Genomic DNA, 19,016 nt, shown 5'->3' with positions numbered 1-19,016 from the left:
ATCCTATAGCTGAGAATAGAAGGAAGTCTCCCAGAGACCAAGAGATTTGTTCAGGGAGCTGGTTAATGGAGATGTTGGATGGAGTTCTCTGTCTCCTCTCCTTAGTAGAGAGCTATTTCAATTAACTTGTCATTTGTTAGGCTGTAGAATTTTCCCATTTTTCTGTATTAACTCAAGAGTAGTAATCTCAAAATGTTTTTTCTGCATTCATAGCTCAGGGTGATGTCAATGATATTTAAGCCCCAACAGCAGCTAATGAAGAGTTTATCAGTTTGGAAAAACCACATCACATGCTTTTTCCTACTCCTAGTTCCTGTTTCTCTAAGAGTATCATTCAATATGGGAGAAACATGGCTGGACTTAGAGTCAGGGAGAAGTAGGATAGCATAAAAAGAGAAATAGTCTCAGGGGCGCCTGGGTGGCGCAGTCGGTTAAGCGTCCGACTTCAGCCAGGTCACGATCTCGCGGTCTGTGAGTTCGAGCCCCGCGTCAGGCTCTGGGCTGATGGCTCGGAGCCTGGAGCCTGTTTCCGGTTCTGTGTCTCCCTCTCTCTCTGCCCCTCCCCCGTTCATGCTATGTCTCTCTCTGTCCCAAAAATAAATAAAAAACGTTGAAAAAAAAAAAATTAAAAAAAAGAAATAGTCTCAATTAATTTTTTTCAGCTTTATTGAGGTATAATTGACAAAATCACAAGGTATTTAAAGTGTACAATGTGATGATTTGATATATGAATACATTATGAAATGATTCTCCCCACTGAGTTAGTCAATTAATGTATCTATCACCTCACATATTTACCTTTTTTTTTTTTTTTGCCGAGAACATTCAAGTTCTACTCTCTTACCAAATTTTAATTATGTAATATAGTGCTGTACTCTAGTTATCATATTATACACTGGATGCTCAGACCTTATTCATCTTACAACCGAAAGCATGTTGAGTGAAGCAGGAAAGACATGAAAAATCATCTCTTTGAATACAAACTTAACTCTGTTTAGAGCGAGATGACTGAGACTGCCTGTCCCATACCTTCTACCTGTCAGAATCACTGGGGACCCTAACATTGGGTAGAGGTAACCACTTCATTTCTTCATATTTAAGAGAAAGCTCTTTTTCCCTATCTTTATTAACCAGATCCAGGGAACCATGTTTTTTTTTTTTGTTTTATTTAGTGGCATACTTAAAAAGGTAGAAAATATGAGATATAACCACAGTCAAAATATAACAAAGTTTTCTTATAGTCTCATTTTTTTCTACAATCTCATGGAATTATGATGAGCATATTATTTTTAAAGGAACTCCTAATGAGATAAAACACCACTGTATTGCAGCTTAATTAAAGCGATATACATATGCATACTTTATGTATTTATTGAGGTAAAATAGCACAGCAAGGTTAAAAACAAATGGCTAAGTTCAATACAGGCTTAACAATGTCACTGGAAACCATTTTACTAGCACAAAGGCCTTCAACATGCTGGTATTAACCTATTGATAAATATTTAGACTATTTATATTGTGTACTCTTTGACAACTAAGCCAAAATAAACATATTTTAAGGCAACCTTTGGAAGTATTAGCATTTCTTATTTTATCTTTGTGGTTAATGCTCTTCACAGTGACAATTAAAATATTGAACATTGAAAGACAAAGATTGGCAAATTCATCTTCAGGGCATCTTATTCTCATACAAATTCTTCCTCTAACATATAGAAAAGTCAGTTTTCAACAACCTTCAACTTCCAGTTTTGAGGGGTAACATTATTGCTTTTTGGCCCAAATATGCTTACTCAAAGCTATGTGTTACAGGTTTTCAATGTTCAGAAAAGCATCCATACAATTCTTAATGCTATTTTTAAAAATTAGAAAATGAGAACTTATAGAATAGAAGTTATCCTGGCTGCAAGCTATTCAACACTGCTGCTCATTTCCATTGTGTCTTTGGAAAGATAAACTACCCAGTATACAAGGTTAAATCCTGCAAATGCAACAGGGAACAGAATCCGAGAATACTGGTCTATTTTACTGGTGCCTCCAAAGGCTGCAGATAGTGGTGGGGGTGTGACAGGTGTTGACTGTAAGATAGGAGCCCTAGTGAGGACTTTGCTGGCCTCAGGGGATGGAACTATTGGCAAGGTCAGAGAGGAGATTCTTTTCTTCAGATGATACTTGGAATCAGGATGCTGTAGGGAAAAGACATAAAATTCAACCTAGGTAAAAGACTAGAGATTACTTAGTTATTCACTTTTTCATCACTGACAGGTATTTATTGACTACTTACTATGTAAGATAAAATATTAGCAAATTGTTAATAGTACTTGATAGTGCTACTTTTCCAAGAAAGTGTTAAGTTTAAAAAAATGATTTGTTTCTATCTAACATCCTATAATTTAATCCATCAGAAATTGATGCCAAGCATATTCCACATCCTAGAAACTGTGTTGAGCATTAGGCTATTAGGAAGAGATGAACCGTGTTACAAAGGCTTATCTAGCCACTTGCAATTGCTGGTGATGCATAAGCCTATAGGGCAATGAGTGTGGGCAATGAGAGGGGAATTCACTTTGGAATATATGGACAATTAGTTAATATAAGAAAATATAGTAGTGTGCCTGGGTGGCTCAGTTGGTTAAGCATCCAACTTAGGCTGAGGTCATGATCTCATGGCTTGTGGGTTCGAGCCCCACATTGGGCTCTGTGCTGACAGCTCAGAGTCTTAAGCCTGCTTTGGATTCTGTATCTCCCTCTCTCTCTGCCCCTTACCTGATTGCACTCTTGTCTCTTAAAAATAAACAAACATTAAAAAAGAAGAAAATATAGCAGTTCAGTTAGTTGATATCATTCTTCTAGCCTACATCTTTATCATCACACATTCATAAATTTGAACCAGCTGAGATGACAACAACAAAAAATATTAAGGTGCTTGTATATGTGAAAAGCCAGTGGCAAAGTATCAATACCTTTAAATTGCATGGGATGACTGTTCATTCCTTGAAATACAATTGGCTCTTAAGCCCAGAAGTTTTATATTGAGAGCTTTCTGCTTCCCATTCAGAACTTCTCCACTGGTCTCCCTCCATTCTAAGTCACCAAAAAATGATTCATTGACTGACCTCAGAATTGCTGTATGTTCTTTTTTATCATTTGAAATCATGAGACAACTACTTTTTGTCCTGAAAGAGATATTTAGCATATTAATTGTTAGGTGAGAAGTCTAAGTCCAGAGGGTGGAGGTGAAAATGCCTCGTCCATAGTTGCACAGCTATGGTGACTACTAATAAACTATGCTGGTCAATTTCAATGCTTGTTTCATCATCCCCACATTTTCTTGTCTTTACTCTGAAGTATTGGGTCTAGTTCAGAGACTCTAATTCTGTTTGCTTTAGCATCTTTTCATACTGTTAGAGACTAGGGAATCTTCCTTTGATTTGTATCTTTTCCTGTCTACATCCTGTAATAGTCACTCTCCTTGTGGCCAGGTTGTCGTCACTGGGTCTGCCTTCGAACACTTGCTGTACATTATCTCTGCTCTTGTAAAACTGCCTTGTTTTCTCCCTGGCAGCAAAATCACCACTTTGATGCCTGGCAGGGTATGTTACTCACATGGGCAGACTCCTGTGGCTTTAGCCAGCAACCCTGCGGCAACAGGATGAGGCAGCTGCCTCCCCTGTGCTGGTTGAGCCACAGGACCAGAGTGACCTGCCGATGTGGTGACATTTGGAGTGTGAGAAACAACAATTCCAAGAACCTCTTCTCTCTATCTTCCTCTCCTGAATTTTGCTGTTTGATTTGTCATGGAATTTACTGAGTATCTAAATAATAATAGACATCGACTGTTCAAGCCCAGTGTGCTTTTAGAGACCGTGGGAAAATCTCTCTCTTCACCAAAAACAAAAATGAATCTCTATAGTCAAGTTTTATTTCTCACGCCCATGGTGAATTTCAAGGAAAAGTGTATCTTTATTTGTTAGGTATTGGCGCAGAATTGAGCTAGGTATTCTGGACAGAATTAAATAAATCATAGGTCTTGGGAGTAGAAGATAATTTAAAATAGTAGAGGTTTCAGTCTGCTGACCTTAGGAAATAAGTGACACTTTCTACTAAAAAACATGTGACAAATAAGGACTACTGTGCTCAGGGTCACCAGTCAGTATGAGGATAGGACCAGAGTAGTGGTATTTTGGTCTCAGTGTATGCTGCCTGTCTTAGGAAATAAACACAGTAACTTCTTTCAAGAGCTTTCTATTGTATATCTCAGATTCTAATTGGAATTTTCAGCCATTGAGTATGTTATTGAAATATTCTCCACATAAAAGAGCAAAATGTATTACTGTTGCATTTTCCAAAAAGAGTTATCCTCCTCCCAGATCCATGGAACACTAAAAAATTTTACTCTAGTAAAATTTCTAAGGATCGTGATGGAGTAGAAAGAGGGCAAGCCTTTAAAGCAGATTCTCTTTTTAAACTCACCTTGATTTTTAATGGCATGCATTGCCTATGTTCATTTCTTTTTTAAGGAGAAACAGGGTAGACATAAAAAAAATTCATTGAGACAAAAAAGTGATTATAAAATATAATCTGCTATAAAAATATAAAGCATTGTGTTATCTTCCCCTCTTTAGAGCTGTGGGGCAAAAAGGTATTTGTCAATCTTTTGGCATTGTCACACATAACTTAATAAGAATTACCAAATGACTTTTGTCCAGCGTTAAGCAACATCACTCAAGACCAAACACCATGAAAAAATTAATGACATTACCTTGGAATTAAAGATTTGCCATTTCCTCATCTACTTCTCCAAACAATCTCTATGGAGGCTTGCTGAAGAGTTAAGACAGGAGAGTCAAAGAGCCCTGGATTGCAATTCCACATATACTACTTACCTACTAAATGAAGTTTCCATCTTTAAAGTTAGGAATTAAGTTTTTTCTTTTTGTTAAGAATTTGAGGAAGAAAATGTAAGATATATTTATCTGATAGATTTATAGATAGATGGATAGATATTTTACATATATATATACATACATATATATATATATATATATACATATATATATATTAGAGAGAATACTTTTTGCCTTAGTTATTATCATGTTCTTACATTCTTCCTTCTAAACATTATTGTGCCTTATCTCCTTTCCTGACGTGAAATCCACTTATTGGTAGAGGGCATATATTCTTCATTTAAAAAAAATTGTTTTAATGTTTATTTATTTTTGAGAGAGAGAGAGACAGATTGCAAACAGGGAAGGGGCAGAGAGAGAGGGAGACACAGAATCTGAAGCAGGCTCCAGGCTCTGAGCTGTCAGCACAGAGCACATGCGGGGCTTGAACTCATGAGCCACGATATCATGATCTGAGCCTAAGTCAGATGCTTAACTGACAAACCACCCAGGCACCTCACAGGGCATATTATTCTTAAGTATGAGTGTCCCACAGTGCCTAGCCAGTGCATAGAACAGAATATATTCTTAATAAGCAAATGCTGATTCAACAAATGAATGAAAATCTAAAAATTTCCAGAATTTCTTAGAGTAGTCAGGCAAAGAGGAGAAAACAAAAAGTTTTATGATTATTTTACATTATATTTTAGTATGTTGTTTCATATTATACTGTAAGTACCATATCTAAATGCTTACCAGTGACAAGCACTGCACAGCATTTTGCATGCATTATTTTGCTTATTCCTAGAAAAAATCTATAAGGTAATAGTATTATTTTCATTTTAAAGATGAACAAATGAAGGCTTAAGCAGGAAGTTCACACAATAACTGGCAGTGCCTGTGATGCTACCAATCACACTCTTAATCATTTTTGTGGTTTCTTCCCATCAGCTTTAAGGTTCAGGGCATGGTTTCCCAACCACTGAATTATTGACCTTTTGTGTCGCATACTTCTTTGTTGTGTCCTGTACATCATGAGATGTTGAGCAGCATCCCTGCACTCTACTCACAAGATACCTGCAGCAACCCACTCCCCAATGTTGTGACAACCAAAAATATATCCAGACATTGCCAAATATTCTCTGGGGAGAAAAGTCTTACCACTGAGTATCACTGATTTAGAGTCACAGCTATCTCACTGCCCAGCAGTGATTGGGGGGTATTTCTAGCAGGAAGTAAATATGATATGCTCAAGGAAATGCAAGAGGCCTGGCTAACCCACAAGCTGGACAATCAGTTCCTGCATAATTGGGAATTGGCAATACAGAAAACTGGACTACGATTTAGAGGAATCACATTGAATTTCTAAAATGAAAAGAAAGCCAATTTTGCAAGCCATTCAAGATACAGGTTTGCATCAGGCCCCGCCTGCTCTATTGTAAGCCCAGCAGCTTCAGCTGATGGTAAAATAGGTTTTTGTCAGAGTCCAGATGAGGGCTCAGCTTGGGGCTGTCACTGTTTTGAGTGGAACACCTGTGGTTTTGAATTTTTCCAGCGCTCCCCTGCTGCTGAATGCCATCCTGCTCTGGGTATTTATAGAGTACTGCTTTGTTTTAAGTAATGCCACATTGCAAAGGTACTTTGAGTCAAAGTGGACTTTATGACAATCAGTTATTTGATGTAAGGATAAGACATTTGGAAAGTGGTTAAGGCAATTTTGATATGACGTTCAGTGAATCTAATATGTTATAGAGGAGGGGGCAATGGGTTACCTCACAAGAGAGAGATTCTAACCAGGGCTGCATTACTCAAGGAACAAACAAAGCATCTGTTTTTAGAACCAGCAAACAGGGCAACAAATATAAGAGAGAATATTTTTGAGGGTGAGAGAGAGAGAGAGAGAGAGAGAGAGAGAGAGATGACACGTGCCAGAGGAGCAGAGGGAGATGGAGGGAAAGAATCTTAAGCAGGCTCCACACTCAGCACAGAGCCTGATGCGGGGATCAATCCCAAGAACTGTGAGATCATGACCTGCTCCAAAATCAAGAGTCAGATGCTTAACCGACTGAGCTACCCGGGCACTCCAAGAGAAAACATTTTTGAAAACATTTAGTACTTGATATTTTAAAAAAACCCACTATTATATTAATTATTATGAAAGAAATAAAAATTCCATCAAATTTTCTTGCATCTATGTAATAGCTGGTAGAATTGGGACAGAGACGATTCCAGAATTTCTATAAAGAAGCAGCTTATTGGCAGCAATCTGGTGGGTTAGTGGTGTGGAGCACATGTCTACAAACCATATTGGAATGCTTAGAGGGTAGAGAAGGAAATATTGGATGGGGATTTGATAGAGGGTATGGGGAAAGAACTAACCACCTACATCCCTCATCTAATCCACACTACCCTCTCTATAACTTATACAATAGCACAACCATGGTGAAGGGACTCAGAGTCTCTCATTAACTTACTTTAACCCTTAGTTCTACAGAGTAATGATAGTATTCAAAGAAATCTTGGCAATATTTGGAATGCAGGAGGCAAATCTTTCATTATATGCTTTGTATCTCTTTACATAGGTGGAGGGAAGCATAATAATGGCTAAGCAGATCATCCCAACCTTGAAAGGGATTATAAAAAGGACATAATATGTCTTATTTTCCTCTCTATGCCCAAGTTTCTAGCAATTGACTTAGTGTTTCTAGAACAGGACAAGGTTCATCATTCTATCTCAGCTTAGGCATCACTTCTTTCAGAATCATGACCCCTCCAGTCGAGTTAGGTATTCTCACATGGCTCTTCCTTAGCCACTATACATCTCTAACCACAACCTTTATCACAATGTTTTGTCATGGCTTATTGGTTTGTCTTTCTTCCTGTTGAACAAGAAGCTTGTGAGGGAAGAGGCCCTATTGATGTCAATCACTAAATGTATCCCCGGCATTCTACAAAGGATATGGAACATAAAAACATTTAACAAGTACTTATGGTATGAATAGTTCAATGAATACATAGGTATTCAATAAATGAGTTCCAGATGAAAAGAAAAAAAATAAATGAATAAACCGCATAATCAGTATAAATATAATTATTGTCCTGGCTAATGAAATTTTGGGCAATTTTGTTTGTAGATAATTTACCAAGAATATCACACCTCCTGTGAAGAAGAAAAGCCACATTGGATGTGTCAATAGGTGGGGGAATTCATTCTTAGGAACATAGGAATGAGGGCTTAGACCTTTAAAATAACAAGGAAACTAGAAAAAAATCCAAAAATTGATTGAGGTCCAAACTTGGTCTTACACACAAAATAAATATACCCTAGTCACATAATAATTAATGAAACATGAAGATAAGAATAACTCTCTAATCCCAAGAGAGCATGCCAGATAAAAATAATAAGGAAGATACCATATAAGCAAGAAAGAAGCTGTGGACAGTTTCTTCTCAAAATCTAAGAACAAAGAAAGAAAGAAAGAAAGAAAGAAAGAAAGAAAGAAAGAAGAAATGAAGAAAGAAAAGAAGAAGGAAAGAAAACCCAGTATCTACTTCCAAATGCCTTAAAACCAGGAGGATCATTTGTCTACAGAACACTGCTGAGGATTTAGTTTTAGATGTCTCTTTGGGTTTGAGTACTACATTTAAAACTCCTGAATTTCTTTGCCATTATTATATTACATTTCAAGGTCAAAATCAAAGTGATAAACTTTCTCCCATATTCATTCTTAGTTTCTTGTGAAAAGCAATGAGGACATTAAAACATAAACTTAGAATCACATGAAATATCTAAGCACGTAATTTTACTTCAACCTCACCACATTGGTTTGCTATTTTAATGTTCAAATTACTCAAGTAATGTTATTTTGATTACAACTGAATAGCCATTTTTAAATGTCATGGTATTTGAAAGAAAAAATGACCTGGCAATCATAATATACCATTGTGTTGTATAAATTGCAAATGTGTAATTTATGTTTGTTCCTCTGTATTTATATAAGGCAAATTCCCAAGGTTTGACATGAATAAATAAAATGTAAATGTTCTATGTAATCATCTATATTTATTTTTGATACCTACAAGGTTTGCATTGTTAGGTTTGCTTATATTGGTTTTTATTTTTATTTTTATGCTTTGACCAGCCTTTTAGAAACAAAATGCAGCTTTCCATTGCCTTAAAATATTTTAAGTGAAACCAGGTTAAGAAATAAATTTTTTCATAAGAAAAAAGTCAACTTGCAGTCAACTTTGAGATGATTTAAAATGCATTTTTTATCTAGCTTCCCAAAGGACCTGCTCATTATAGGTTACTATTTTAGAATCATAGAAGATAGCTTATATGAAAACCTGAGATCTTAAGTTCCATCTTATTAATAAATTATACCTTTAAAATAATAGACATAGGGAATGCTAACTCTATACTTTCTCCAAGGATTTGAAGTCATTTTCCTCTCAGTGATCCATATTCCAAAAGAATTGAATAAGGAAGTTGGTCTTTCTTTTTATCTCAATATCAGATCAAAGAACATATTTAAAATAATTTGAGTTATTTTTTATCTTGTCTTTCATGAATTTCTCTTTTGATTTTAATTGCATTTCTCAAAGAAAACTGTTAAGCTGAATTCTGATAAATACCAATTCTTCTTTCTCTATAGACACATGTTAAGATAATATATGGCCATTGGGACATATATTGATTATATGTCTATATATATATAGACAGTTTATAACATAATCACTTATTTTTACAAACAAAATAATTCTCAAAAATATTTTCTAAAAAAAATATTTTCAAGTGTTTTGGACTGAGTCTTCAGAGTAGCGTCTTTTTTGCTATAAAATTGATATTTTTGTGGCCTTTCAAAACATTTATATAAAGAAAACAGCATTAGGTCATGGGAAGAATTTTGGGAACGGCCTAGCATTCTGAAAATGTTTTATATTGCAGTATGCATTCCTTTATATTTCAACCTTTGAGAAATTAATGGGGAGGGGATGGCCTCTGCCTCTGGTGGATATCAGGACTTATGGAATCAATTTCTAGTTTTCCTACCAACTAGTAACTAACATTTCCCCCCTCTGAGACTCTGTTTTTGATTTGTAAGCAGAGGTAGTTAGTCTGAATTACTGGTAAAAAGAATGGTAAACTTTTTTTTAATGAGAGCTAATTTAAGAAAAAAATCTTTAAATTATATCTTATTTTATCTTATCCTTGGAGAAAATAGATTCCGAGAAATATACCAAGAAACTTGTTTCTTAGTATATCAAACCAGATGTTTCAATAAGAAAGTATCATCTTTTTACCCAAATACATGCCTGAGTATATGAGAAGTACAACACACATAGTAATTTTTATCATTAAAGTTAACCAAGGATTACCTAGACTGCATGTGGTTCCGTGATTTGGAAATGTTCACAAGAATTGGTTATAAAGACATTTTTAGTTCAAAGTGTTTGCAGTACTTGATGTTACAGAGCAAAATTTTCTTGTTTCAAGAACTATTATTTGGAATTTGCATTGACATAAAAACTTGCATTTGTCAATAAGTTCTAAAATCCATTTAAAAAAGTGTGTGCAGTTGAACTGTTGTGAGAATTTACTCAGATGTGAAATTGAAATTTGGGGACACATTCATGACCCTTGAATTATTAATGCTATCACTTATTTCTTTTTCAAAAAACCTTTGAGGACCAGAGCTTAGCAACAGAAAATCTAAACTGAATTTTATAGGTATTTATCACTTATTATTAAGTCTTTGAATAAGAACAGGTTGGGATATATGCATTTAATATACAAATATGAACATGAGAATGTTTTCACGTAAATCAAAAACTTTGCTTATGACTCAGCATTCACAGAACCTATTATTCTCATCTTGCCTTCATGAAATAAAGCAGCAAATAGACAATTTCTAACAAAAATTGTCTATTCTATAGGAGTCCCTGTTTATTTCCCTCAGACTCTGAAGCTTCATTAGGAACTTTTTCTTTTTCACTTTATTCTCCCTAGTTGGTAGAAGTAAACCTGTTCAAAGGAAACATCTAAAGGCTGAGAAGAATTTTCTCATCTCCTCTGAGAGCACGGAATCTGCTAGTACCAGTGAGGATGATAAAAGAAGAATGCCAAAAGTTTAGAGCAAAGATAAATGAAGGATTGCTGCTTCAGGTTTCTTTTCTTCTATGAAGTTGGAAAAGAAGTTGGCCTTAGAACCAGAATTATGTAACTTGTGCTCAACTAATAGTATTTTTGGACTACTAAGTTGTTTGTGATCACCATTTGGCTGCCTTTTCCTAACTGGTAGGTAACATTAGAAAAGTAAACAATTACCAAAACAATCTCAGCTTCCAAGGGTTCAGTCGCTTTTGATATTGTCACTGGGGGTGAGGCTGCAATCTGTGCCCTCCTTTTGGCCTTCTGTGTCTGAAGATTGGTAAAATAGTTGACAGCCGCAAATTCAATAAGAGCAGAGAAGACAAAAGCAAAGCAAACAGCTATGAACCAGTCCATGGCAGTTGCATACGACACTTTTGGCAAGGAGTGCCGGGCACTGATGCTTAATGTGGTCATGGTTAAAACAGTGGTGATCCCTAAAATGAAAAAGAATGAGAAATGCAGTATTAGCATTTAGAATCTGATAATAACATCAAATGACAATGTGTCAGTGGATTAAACGTTCTGCAAATGTAATTTTTGTTATTATTGTTTTTTTAATGTTTATTTATTTTTGAGAGAGAGCACAGGCAGGGGAGGGGCAGAGAGAGAGAGAAGGAAACACAGAATCTGAACCAGGCTACAGGCTCTGAGCTGTCAGCACTGAGCCCAACATGGGGCTCAAACCCACAAACAGTGAGATCATGACCTGAGCCAAAGACGGACGCTTAACTGACTGAGCCACCCAGGCGCTCATGTTATTTTTGTTTTTTAATTGTTGACAATTACTGTCATAGGTATTAAAATTTTTGTATCGTTCAGTACCCAGTGCAGTGGCATGTACACTGGAGTTGATCAAAAAATATTTTTTAATTTGATTTAGTTTAACTATTGTAAAGCTTAACTCGCAAATAATTCTAGTTGTTTACTTCTTAAGAAAACTCACAGCAAGTAATTATCACGTAAGTACTAAAACCTTGAACTCCTGGTCTATCTGAATAGATGATGATATCTATTATCATATTTAAGAAATCTATCTGGTATGAATAGTAAACATAAATTAAGTCCCTCATTTTTTAAAATTTCTAGCTTGATTTTAAGATAAAATATTTACTCATGAGAAAATAATTTCATCACTGAGTTGTCAACAGTTTCATGTCTTGTATTATACTTGGGGAATTTATGTAATTTCAAGATGGTCAACATCATTGTATAGATATTCTTTTATAATTTGCAGAAGGAGGTCTATTTTAAAATGTACTAAATTAAAAAGTCAAAATTCATCTGAGATTTCAGTTCAACTCAGGTCTTACCTATGAACTTCTAAATTATAATCATGAAAACTCAGAAAAAATTGGATTTTGTTATTATTGATGGTATTTTCGGTTACAGCTCTTTCTCTTATTACATTTTGTTCCATCAAAACTAATAGTGATTCTATATATCATAAATGGAGCTCATTATTTATGTTGAACCATGGGAAATTGGTTATATTTAACTATTTTCAGATCTTGAAAAATGGCAATGTTTTACAGTTCAATCTAATAAAAGCAAGATTTAATTTATATATTAGATATAATTTATATATCAGGTTTCAATATCTTAGCCTTTGTTTTCATGGGTTTACATGTCAGTTGTTACTTTTCTGCTTTTCCTTAGTTATGAGATAGCAAATTAAGATTTTGTTTTATTTTTTTAATGCTCATTTATTTATTTTTTAGAGCAAGAGGGTGAGAGAGCACAGGGGAGGAGGGGAGAGAGGGTCAGCTGTCAGCACTGAGCCCCACGCAGGGCTCGAACTCATGAACCAGGAGATCGTGACCTGATTCCAAATCAAGAGTTGGGTGCTTAATTGACTGAGCCACCCAAGCATCCTGAGATTTTAAAAAAGAAAAAAAACCAAAAAAACTAAAACTAAACAAAAAAGCCTCCTTAATAGGGCACATGAAAGTCACAGGAATCCAGCCAGAATTCTTGCTAAGACAAATTTTTTGTAGATTCACCACACAGCTTAGGATAATATAAGGGTCATTTTATGTAATACATATGCCTGAATAAGATAGGAGTCTATTTCCTTTGTGGATTGAAAAAGTGCACTAGTGTGAATATTCCCCTAAAATACACAAGCAATAATTGCTGGAGGATGGGTGAAGTATAGCCAGAGAATGAAGCATACCAAAGACAGTTCTGGCTGGGACAGACTCCTTATTAATCCAGAAAGACACTTGAGAAAGAATGACTGTCATAATGCAAGGAGTGTATATCTGTATCATGAAGTAGCCCATCTTCCTTTGCAAGTGGAAATAAACTGTCATTATTACGTATTCACCTGTTGGAAGACACATATATCAGAATTATTGCTCTTGACAGTATGCAAAAAGAATGCAGCTGGAAATAAATCTTGCAGATCTTTAAATTAACATGGGCTGGAAGAAAACAAGCAAAGGCATATTTCAATGTATGTCAAAGATACTTAATCAGTGAATGATAGATACATCAGCTCACTGTTTTCGGTGGTGTTCTTTGTGTCATATACATAGAAAACTACTCATCTCAAGGTTACACAAGTCCTTTTACGCACATGTTTGCAAAATCAATTTTAAAGAAACCTACTCATCACTTCAAAACAGCAAGCGTAGCTGAGGATGGCTAATGCAGAGAAGAAAGAAATATATACTTTGAAAATGTGCATTGGGGTCACCTTGCTGGGTTGCATTCATGAGTTGGTCTAATTCTTACCTGTGTTAGATTTAATTGTCTCACTAGATACTGTTTGTCCAATCAGATCATACTGGAGGAGGCTTGAAGATTCTTCTGGGACTTCGACTGAGTAAAGTGGTCCTTTTTTCCATGTATATATGATTTCACTTTTGGGGTAAGCATCTGAATTTTTTAAACAAACAGCAGTGAATATGACTAGTTGTGTTTTTCCTTTTTAAAGCAAATCTTGTCCATATAAAAAGGAAAATACAAACATAAATTTTCTTTAATGGTATTCTTTACTCTGTGTGACTAAAACCTCTATTTATAAGATTGACAGACATGATTAAGTGAGTATATTCCTGGAATCTCATTGAGAGTATCATAGTAATATTTCTCTTTTGCTTCCCAGTCTCTGACTATAATCAAATAATTGTATATTTTGAATGCATTATTTGGCTTTCAGAAGTCTTTTGTAACTTACAACTCCCAAACTTGAGGGGACAAGCATGCCCATCCATAGGAAAGTTAACCAGCCTCATAGGACAGTCAGCATTGATGGTAAGCCTAGGGACATTGAAATAAATGGTTCCAAGTTAGTATGATGGACAAATCATTTGGGTAGAGGAAGCTGAATTGGGAAAACCTCACCTCATAGTGTATAAAATAGTTCCATTCTGCATTATTCTGAAGAGTTTATTAGGGGTTGTCATATTGTGAGCAATTGATTTTTTGCCATTCCTGAAAAAAGTGTCAGGTGTCCAGATTTTACTGACCATTAAGTTATTCAAACTCAAAATCTCAGTTGGCCCCCCAAACTTCAACCTCTCATCAGTCCAAGTCTGGCGGAAGAAAACGTCCATTGTATATTCCTAAGAAAAAAAATAAGATATTCATGCAAACTGGGGAGATAGTTTATTAAGAATAGTTGATTCACTAGCTTATATACCCAATTCTAAAATTTAAGAAATAAAACAACTTTTTTATGACAATAGCCTATCAGAAAACCTATGATTTCAGTAAATTATTATTTTTCTCAAACGCAAAGTTTGCAACATTATTATAAAAGATAGTATTGTGTCGTGCAAACCTCCCTCCTTCACCTTTACCCTCTTCCACATTCTTCCTCCTTTCTATTAGTCATCCACCTCTCCATCTGTTGGCCTATCAATTTTGCCTTCATTAGCTTAGAAAAAAAAATATGAAAAGATTTACAGTCTAGGTTTTGTGTTGGCCATCCCACCATCAGTTAGTCTAACCATTCCTCTCAATGTCTTGTTCACCTTCAAAGGTGTCTCCAAGAACCCTAGTACCATGAAATCAACTTCCAAGGACAGACAAACTTTGCTTGATAAGTGTACTCTGGCTGCACATCATAATTATTTTATATTGTTCTCAGAGAACATAAAAGCAAATGTTACCACAATTACTCAGAGGATCATTTAAGTATGCATAATTAGAACTTTGAGTTTTAATTTGTGGCTTTTATGAAATAACATTAGAAATCTTAAGAATTATGGTGAGGGAGTTGCAAAAGTCAATAATAAATAACAGCTTATAAGTATATCAAAATATTGCCAATAATTGCTTTGACTACTTTATAAGTTCCTTTATGAGACCTATTATTAAAAGTGGTGATTAGATTTTCAAAGTATAATTTGACACATAATATATCCATATAATAATGGTCTAGGGTATAACCAATCTCCACTGTATAAATATACTTTAAAAATGAGACACATACATAAAATGAAGGTCCAAGTGTTCCCCAGACTTCAATAATATAATATAATATGGTTGTGATTATTTATTCTGGAGGTGAGTCAGTAGTCAATGAAAAATATGAGAGTAAAATAATTGAGGATTCAGCATAATTCTGACTCCCCCTTCTTTCAAGACCTAATACATTCATCTCTTAAATAAAGTCCTCCTCCTTCTCCTTCACTTCCCTGTTTTCTTTCTTACTTTTGTCCCTCCCTCTCCCTTTCCCTTCCTCTTGTACTGCTTCCTTCTTCTTTTCTTCCCTTCTTGCTTTTTTATTTTCTTGACAACTCAAAAAAGCAGAAGATAAAAAGTCTCCAGTAACTACTTATGCACAGTTACATTTTCCTAATTAAATGAGGCAACTATATAAAGATTTATTTTTACTTCAATTTTAGTATTTATATTTTACTTTTAAGGGGAGATAGTACCTGAGAACTATGAAAAAATACCATGATACACTTTGTTCTAGAAGACTAGTTCAGATTTTCATTGCCACTTACTATAAATACTCTCTTACGAATCCTACAGCCATCTGTACCTGGAACAGAGTTCCCAGAACACCTACTGGTCCATTCGTAACACAAAAGGTACAACATACTAGCCTTTCCAAATGATGCTCTCTACTGTTTAGTAAAATATACTGAGAAGGATGTGCCACAGAAAATATCTATATTTTAAGTTTCATAGATATTCTCAATATACTCTTATATGGTGTATCATCTTTGTTGGTTTTTCTTTTTGCTACTCTAAAAATTTACCAGGACTTCATAAAGATGGGGAAAATCTTATCTTTGTAGAAAAAAATCAGTGCATGATATGTGGCCAGAAGAGAGGACTTTAAAAAGTCCCTTAGGTTAAAGCATTCAAGCAAAGTAGTGAAATGTGAGGGAGATTAAGCCAGGAATCTGCTCTAATGGCCATGGCCTCCAAGCATGAGCACACATATTGTATTAGGACTCTGGAACCAAGCTTGGTAACAATGCCCAATACTGTTAGTTCTGGGACTCTGCCCTCCCTTCACCAAATAAAACTACCCTCCTCACTCAGAAGTCACTCACCATCTCCACATCTGACACGGGCCCAAAACTGGTCACATAAATGTCTGTTTTGACTTCAGTGACAGCACCTGAAATTAGACCAGAAGAATGGGGGCAATTACCACCAGTGATGTTAAGGAGACTGAAATTAATGACCTTATCACAAAGTCCCTTCTCATGGTCAGAATCTGCAACATATCCTAAAGCAATCTCAGTAGCAGGAACCCTTGGATTTTTCAACTCTGAAAACTCATACCAGTTGTGTTATTTTGAATTTTTTCTGGTCAATTTGGGGGAATTTAAGGAATGCAAGAGAACTAAGTTAATACTCTAATAATAAAAACTATAACAATAACACATCTTGATAGCTTTAATGGGACAAATGTTAAGAAAAGTGCTTTACATGGAGAATCTCACTCTATACTCACGTAACTCTATGAAGCAAGCACTGTTCATACACCCACACTACAGCTGAGGAAGCTGAGGCTTAGAGGGTTCAAATAATGTTCATAAAAGTTCACGAACAGAGGAAGGGGCAGAGACCCGATGGGAACACATGGCCTTTCCCAGTACCCCTGCACCTTACCACTCTGCCATCCTTCTGAAGCCTCTGGGTCTTAGAACAGCAGGAAGGGAGAAGGAGAGAACACATGTTTGGTCTAGTAGGGATACTGTCTCTCACCTCCAAATCCCGGCCTCAGACGATTGTCATAGCCTTCAAGCAAGTTGTCTAGGATCCGACTGATGTTTTCTGAGTAGAAGTTGCCTTCATCTTCAAGTTTCCCTAGGGTATTTTCTACCCTGTGAGTAGACAGTCAATGATCCTCACTCCCAGCCTCAGAGAAAATAGGCTGTCCAATCCACCCTCATATACTCCACCACAAATACATGCCATACCACCCAGGCTTCTTCCATGATTTGGTACAGAAGTCACCCAGTGGGTGTGCGCTTTCACTTTCCTTAGCGCTGAAGGGAAAAAACAAAATCTTACTCACCATAGAATAATGTACAGCCAGGGCAGAGGCGACGCCATCCTGCAGAGCACTGCAATGCCCCAGTTCACCCTCCTCCTGGCTTCTCCTCCCTCCTAACAAGCACCCCTCTGCCAATCAACTAGAGTAATATTCCAGACCCCTCATATCTCTTTTCCCTGTTTGCGTCCAGCCAGTAATCCGTAGATGAAGAGGTTACCAGAAAAACTTTGAAGGTCTCCCTTGCTCTCTTGTTCTCGTTTTTGCCTTTTCATGTGGAACAAGGTGGCTTATGGTCTTAGACTACATCCTGATGGACATTCAGCGTCTTCTGGTGGACTCAGTTAGGAAACAAGAGTCTGAAAGGACACTGTATGGTTGGAGAGCAGTGACAATAATTGAATAAGGCATTAGGGGAGATTAGAAGGAAGAAATCCACTGCTAGTTTTGGCATGGAATTAGCAGGTCCCTGTGAGAAAATCTGGAAAGCTGTGGCATCTTGCTGATTGAGATTATGTTCCAATGGCTCAGCATTTATTATTTCTGTGGTTCACAGAAGGATTCCTACACAGCTCTTACTGCTTATAAAATCTAACAATATTGAGATCCTTTTGGGTTATCTTTCTGATTTCATCAGATTTATGGCATCAGATGCACCTTTTCTCCACATTTAAAATTACCCGTCATTATTCATTGAAAAGCACTACAATACACTAGAACAACTCCTGTCTGGCTGTTGGTTTAATTTTTTTTTTGTTTTTTGTTTTTGTTTGTTTGTTTGGTTGGTTGGTTTGTTTGGTTTGGTTTGTTTGTTTGTGTTTATGTATTTTGCTTATCCTTCCTGTCAAAGATATGTCATCTCAAGCTAAGATATAAATAGGTCCTACCACTATCTTTAAAAACCCGGCCAATTTCATGGATGCTGCCTATAAGAGACAATGTCTGGAAATAGCTGACTAAGGTTCCCCATGTACAAATACTGTAAGAATAAAGCATCCATGGACATGGTTAATGCTGATGTTGTGGGCACTATTTTAATAGGCTTGCCACAGGTGAACAGAGAAATGTTTGAACTGAAAAAATAGCATTCTTTACCTAGTCTGGTAGATGGAAGTTGGAGGAAAGGAAGTCGCTTTAAACGTTAAAATTTTAAGCATTGTGACTCCCCCCTATCATATATGTGTGTATATATATACTGTGTATATATATACATACGTATATATATATATATTTTTTTAAATAGTAATTCAGGAACACAAGAAATAGAAACAAGTGTCTCACATCACCATCTTCCTGCCAGATCTGCACGGCATTCACCCACTTCGCAGTCTGTAGCTTCAGAATCTAAATTCTACAAAGGTGACCGTTCCTATTGCAGACACATAGCACAGTCTTAAGAGTCATTTCTAAAGACATGACATAAATTATTTGTGGAACATTTCAATAAATTAGCTGTGACTAAGAAGAAACAATAGAAAAAAGGAAAGACTGCAAGATTTCTGTGAAGTAG

The 19,016-nt window shown here is 35.9% G+C and overlaps 1 protein-coding gene across 3 annotated transcripts; it reads right to left on the bottom strand.

Annotated features, from left to right (window-relative positions):
* Positions 1-648: 648 nt before the first annotated feature.
* Positions 649-17,997, bottom strand: GABRA6 (gamma-aminobutyric acid type A receptor subunit alpha6). Of its 3 annotated transcripts, XR_009259554.1 has the most exons (11): positions 17,531-17,997; positions 17,218-17,336; positions 16,557-16,624; positions 14,386-14,606; positions 14,219-14,301; positions 13,774-13,917; positions 13,211-13,363; positions 11,212-11,471; positions 4,760-4,821; positions 2,764-2,799; positions 2,106-2,183 (listed from the first exon to the last, which is right to left on the bottom strand). XR_009259554.1 is itself a non-coding variant. In XM_058722457.1 (10 exons), the coding sequence occupies exons 1-10, from the start codon at positions 17,566-17,568 to the stop codon at positions 1,908-1,910; spliced, it is 1,398 nt and encodes a 465-aa protein (XP_058578440.1). In that variant the 5' UTR covers positions 17,569-17,995; the 3' UTR covers positions 649-1,907. The 3 variants fall into 3 exon arrangements, 2 of the variants coding, with proteins under 2 accessions (XP_058578440.1, XP_058578448.1); XM_058722457.1 differs by lacking the exon at positions 4,760-4,821 and having other exon boundaries at positions 649-2,183; positions 17,531-17,995; XM_058722465.1 differs by lacking the exons at positions 2,764-2,799; positions 4,760-4,821 and having other exon boundaries at positions 649-2,183; positions 17,531-17,981.
* Positions 17,998-19,016: the final 1,019 nt, after the last annotated feature.

Source organism: Neofelis nebulosa, chromosome 1 (assembly GCF_028018385.1).
Source record: "Neofelis nebulosa isolate mNeoNeb1 chromosome 1, mNeoNeb1.pri, whole genome shotgun sequence".
NCBI lineage: Eukaryota > Metazoa > Chordata > Mammalia > Carnivora > Felidae > Neofelis > Neofelis nebulosa.
Note: the sequence above shows the minus strand (reverse complement) of the source record. Positions and strands in the feature narration are given on the sequence as shown.

Coding starts and splice junctions, on each gene's coding strand:
- GABRA6 (XM_058722457.1), bottom strand. CDS start 17,568: ATGGCGTCGCCTCTGCCCTGGCTGTACATTATTCTATG. Junction 16,625..17,217: donor TCTGAGGCCGGGATTTGGAG/GTGAGAGACAGT, acceptor GTCTAATTTCAG/GTGCTGTCACTGAAGTCAAA. Junction 2,800..11,211: donor TGGAAGCTGAGATTGTTTTG/GTAATTGTTTAC, acceptor CTTCTTTTTTAA/TGTTTGTTTATTTTTAAGAG.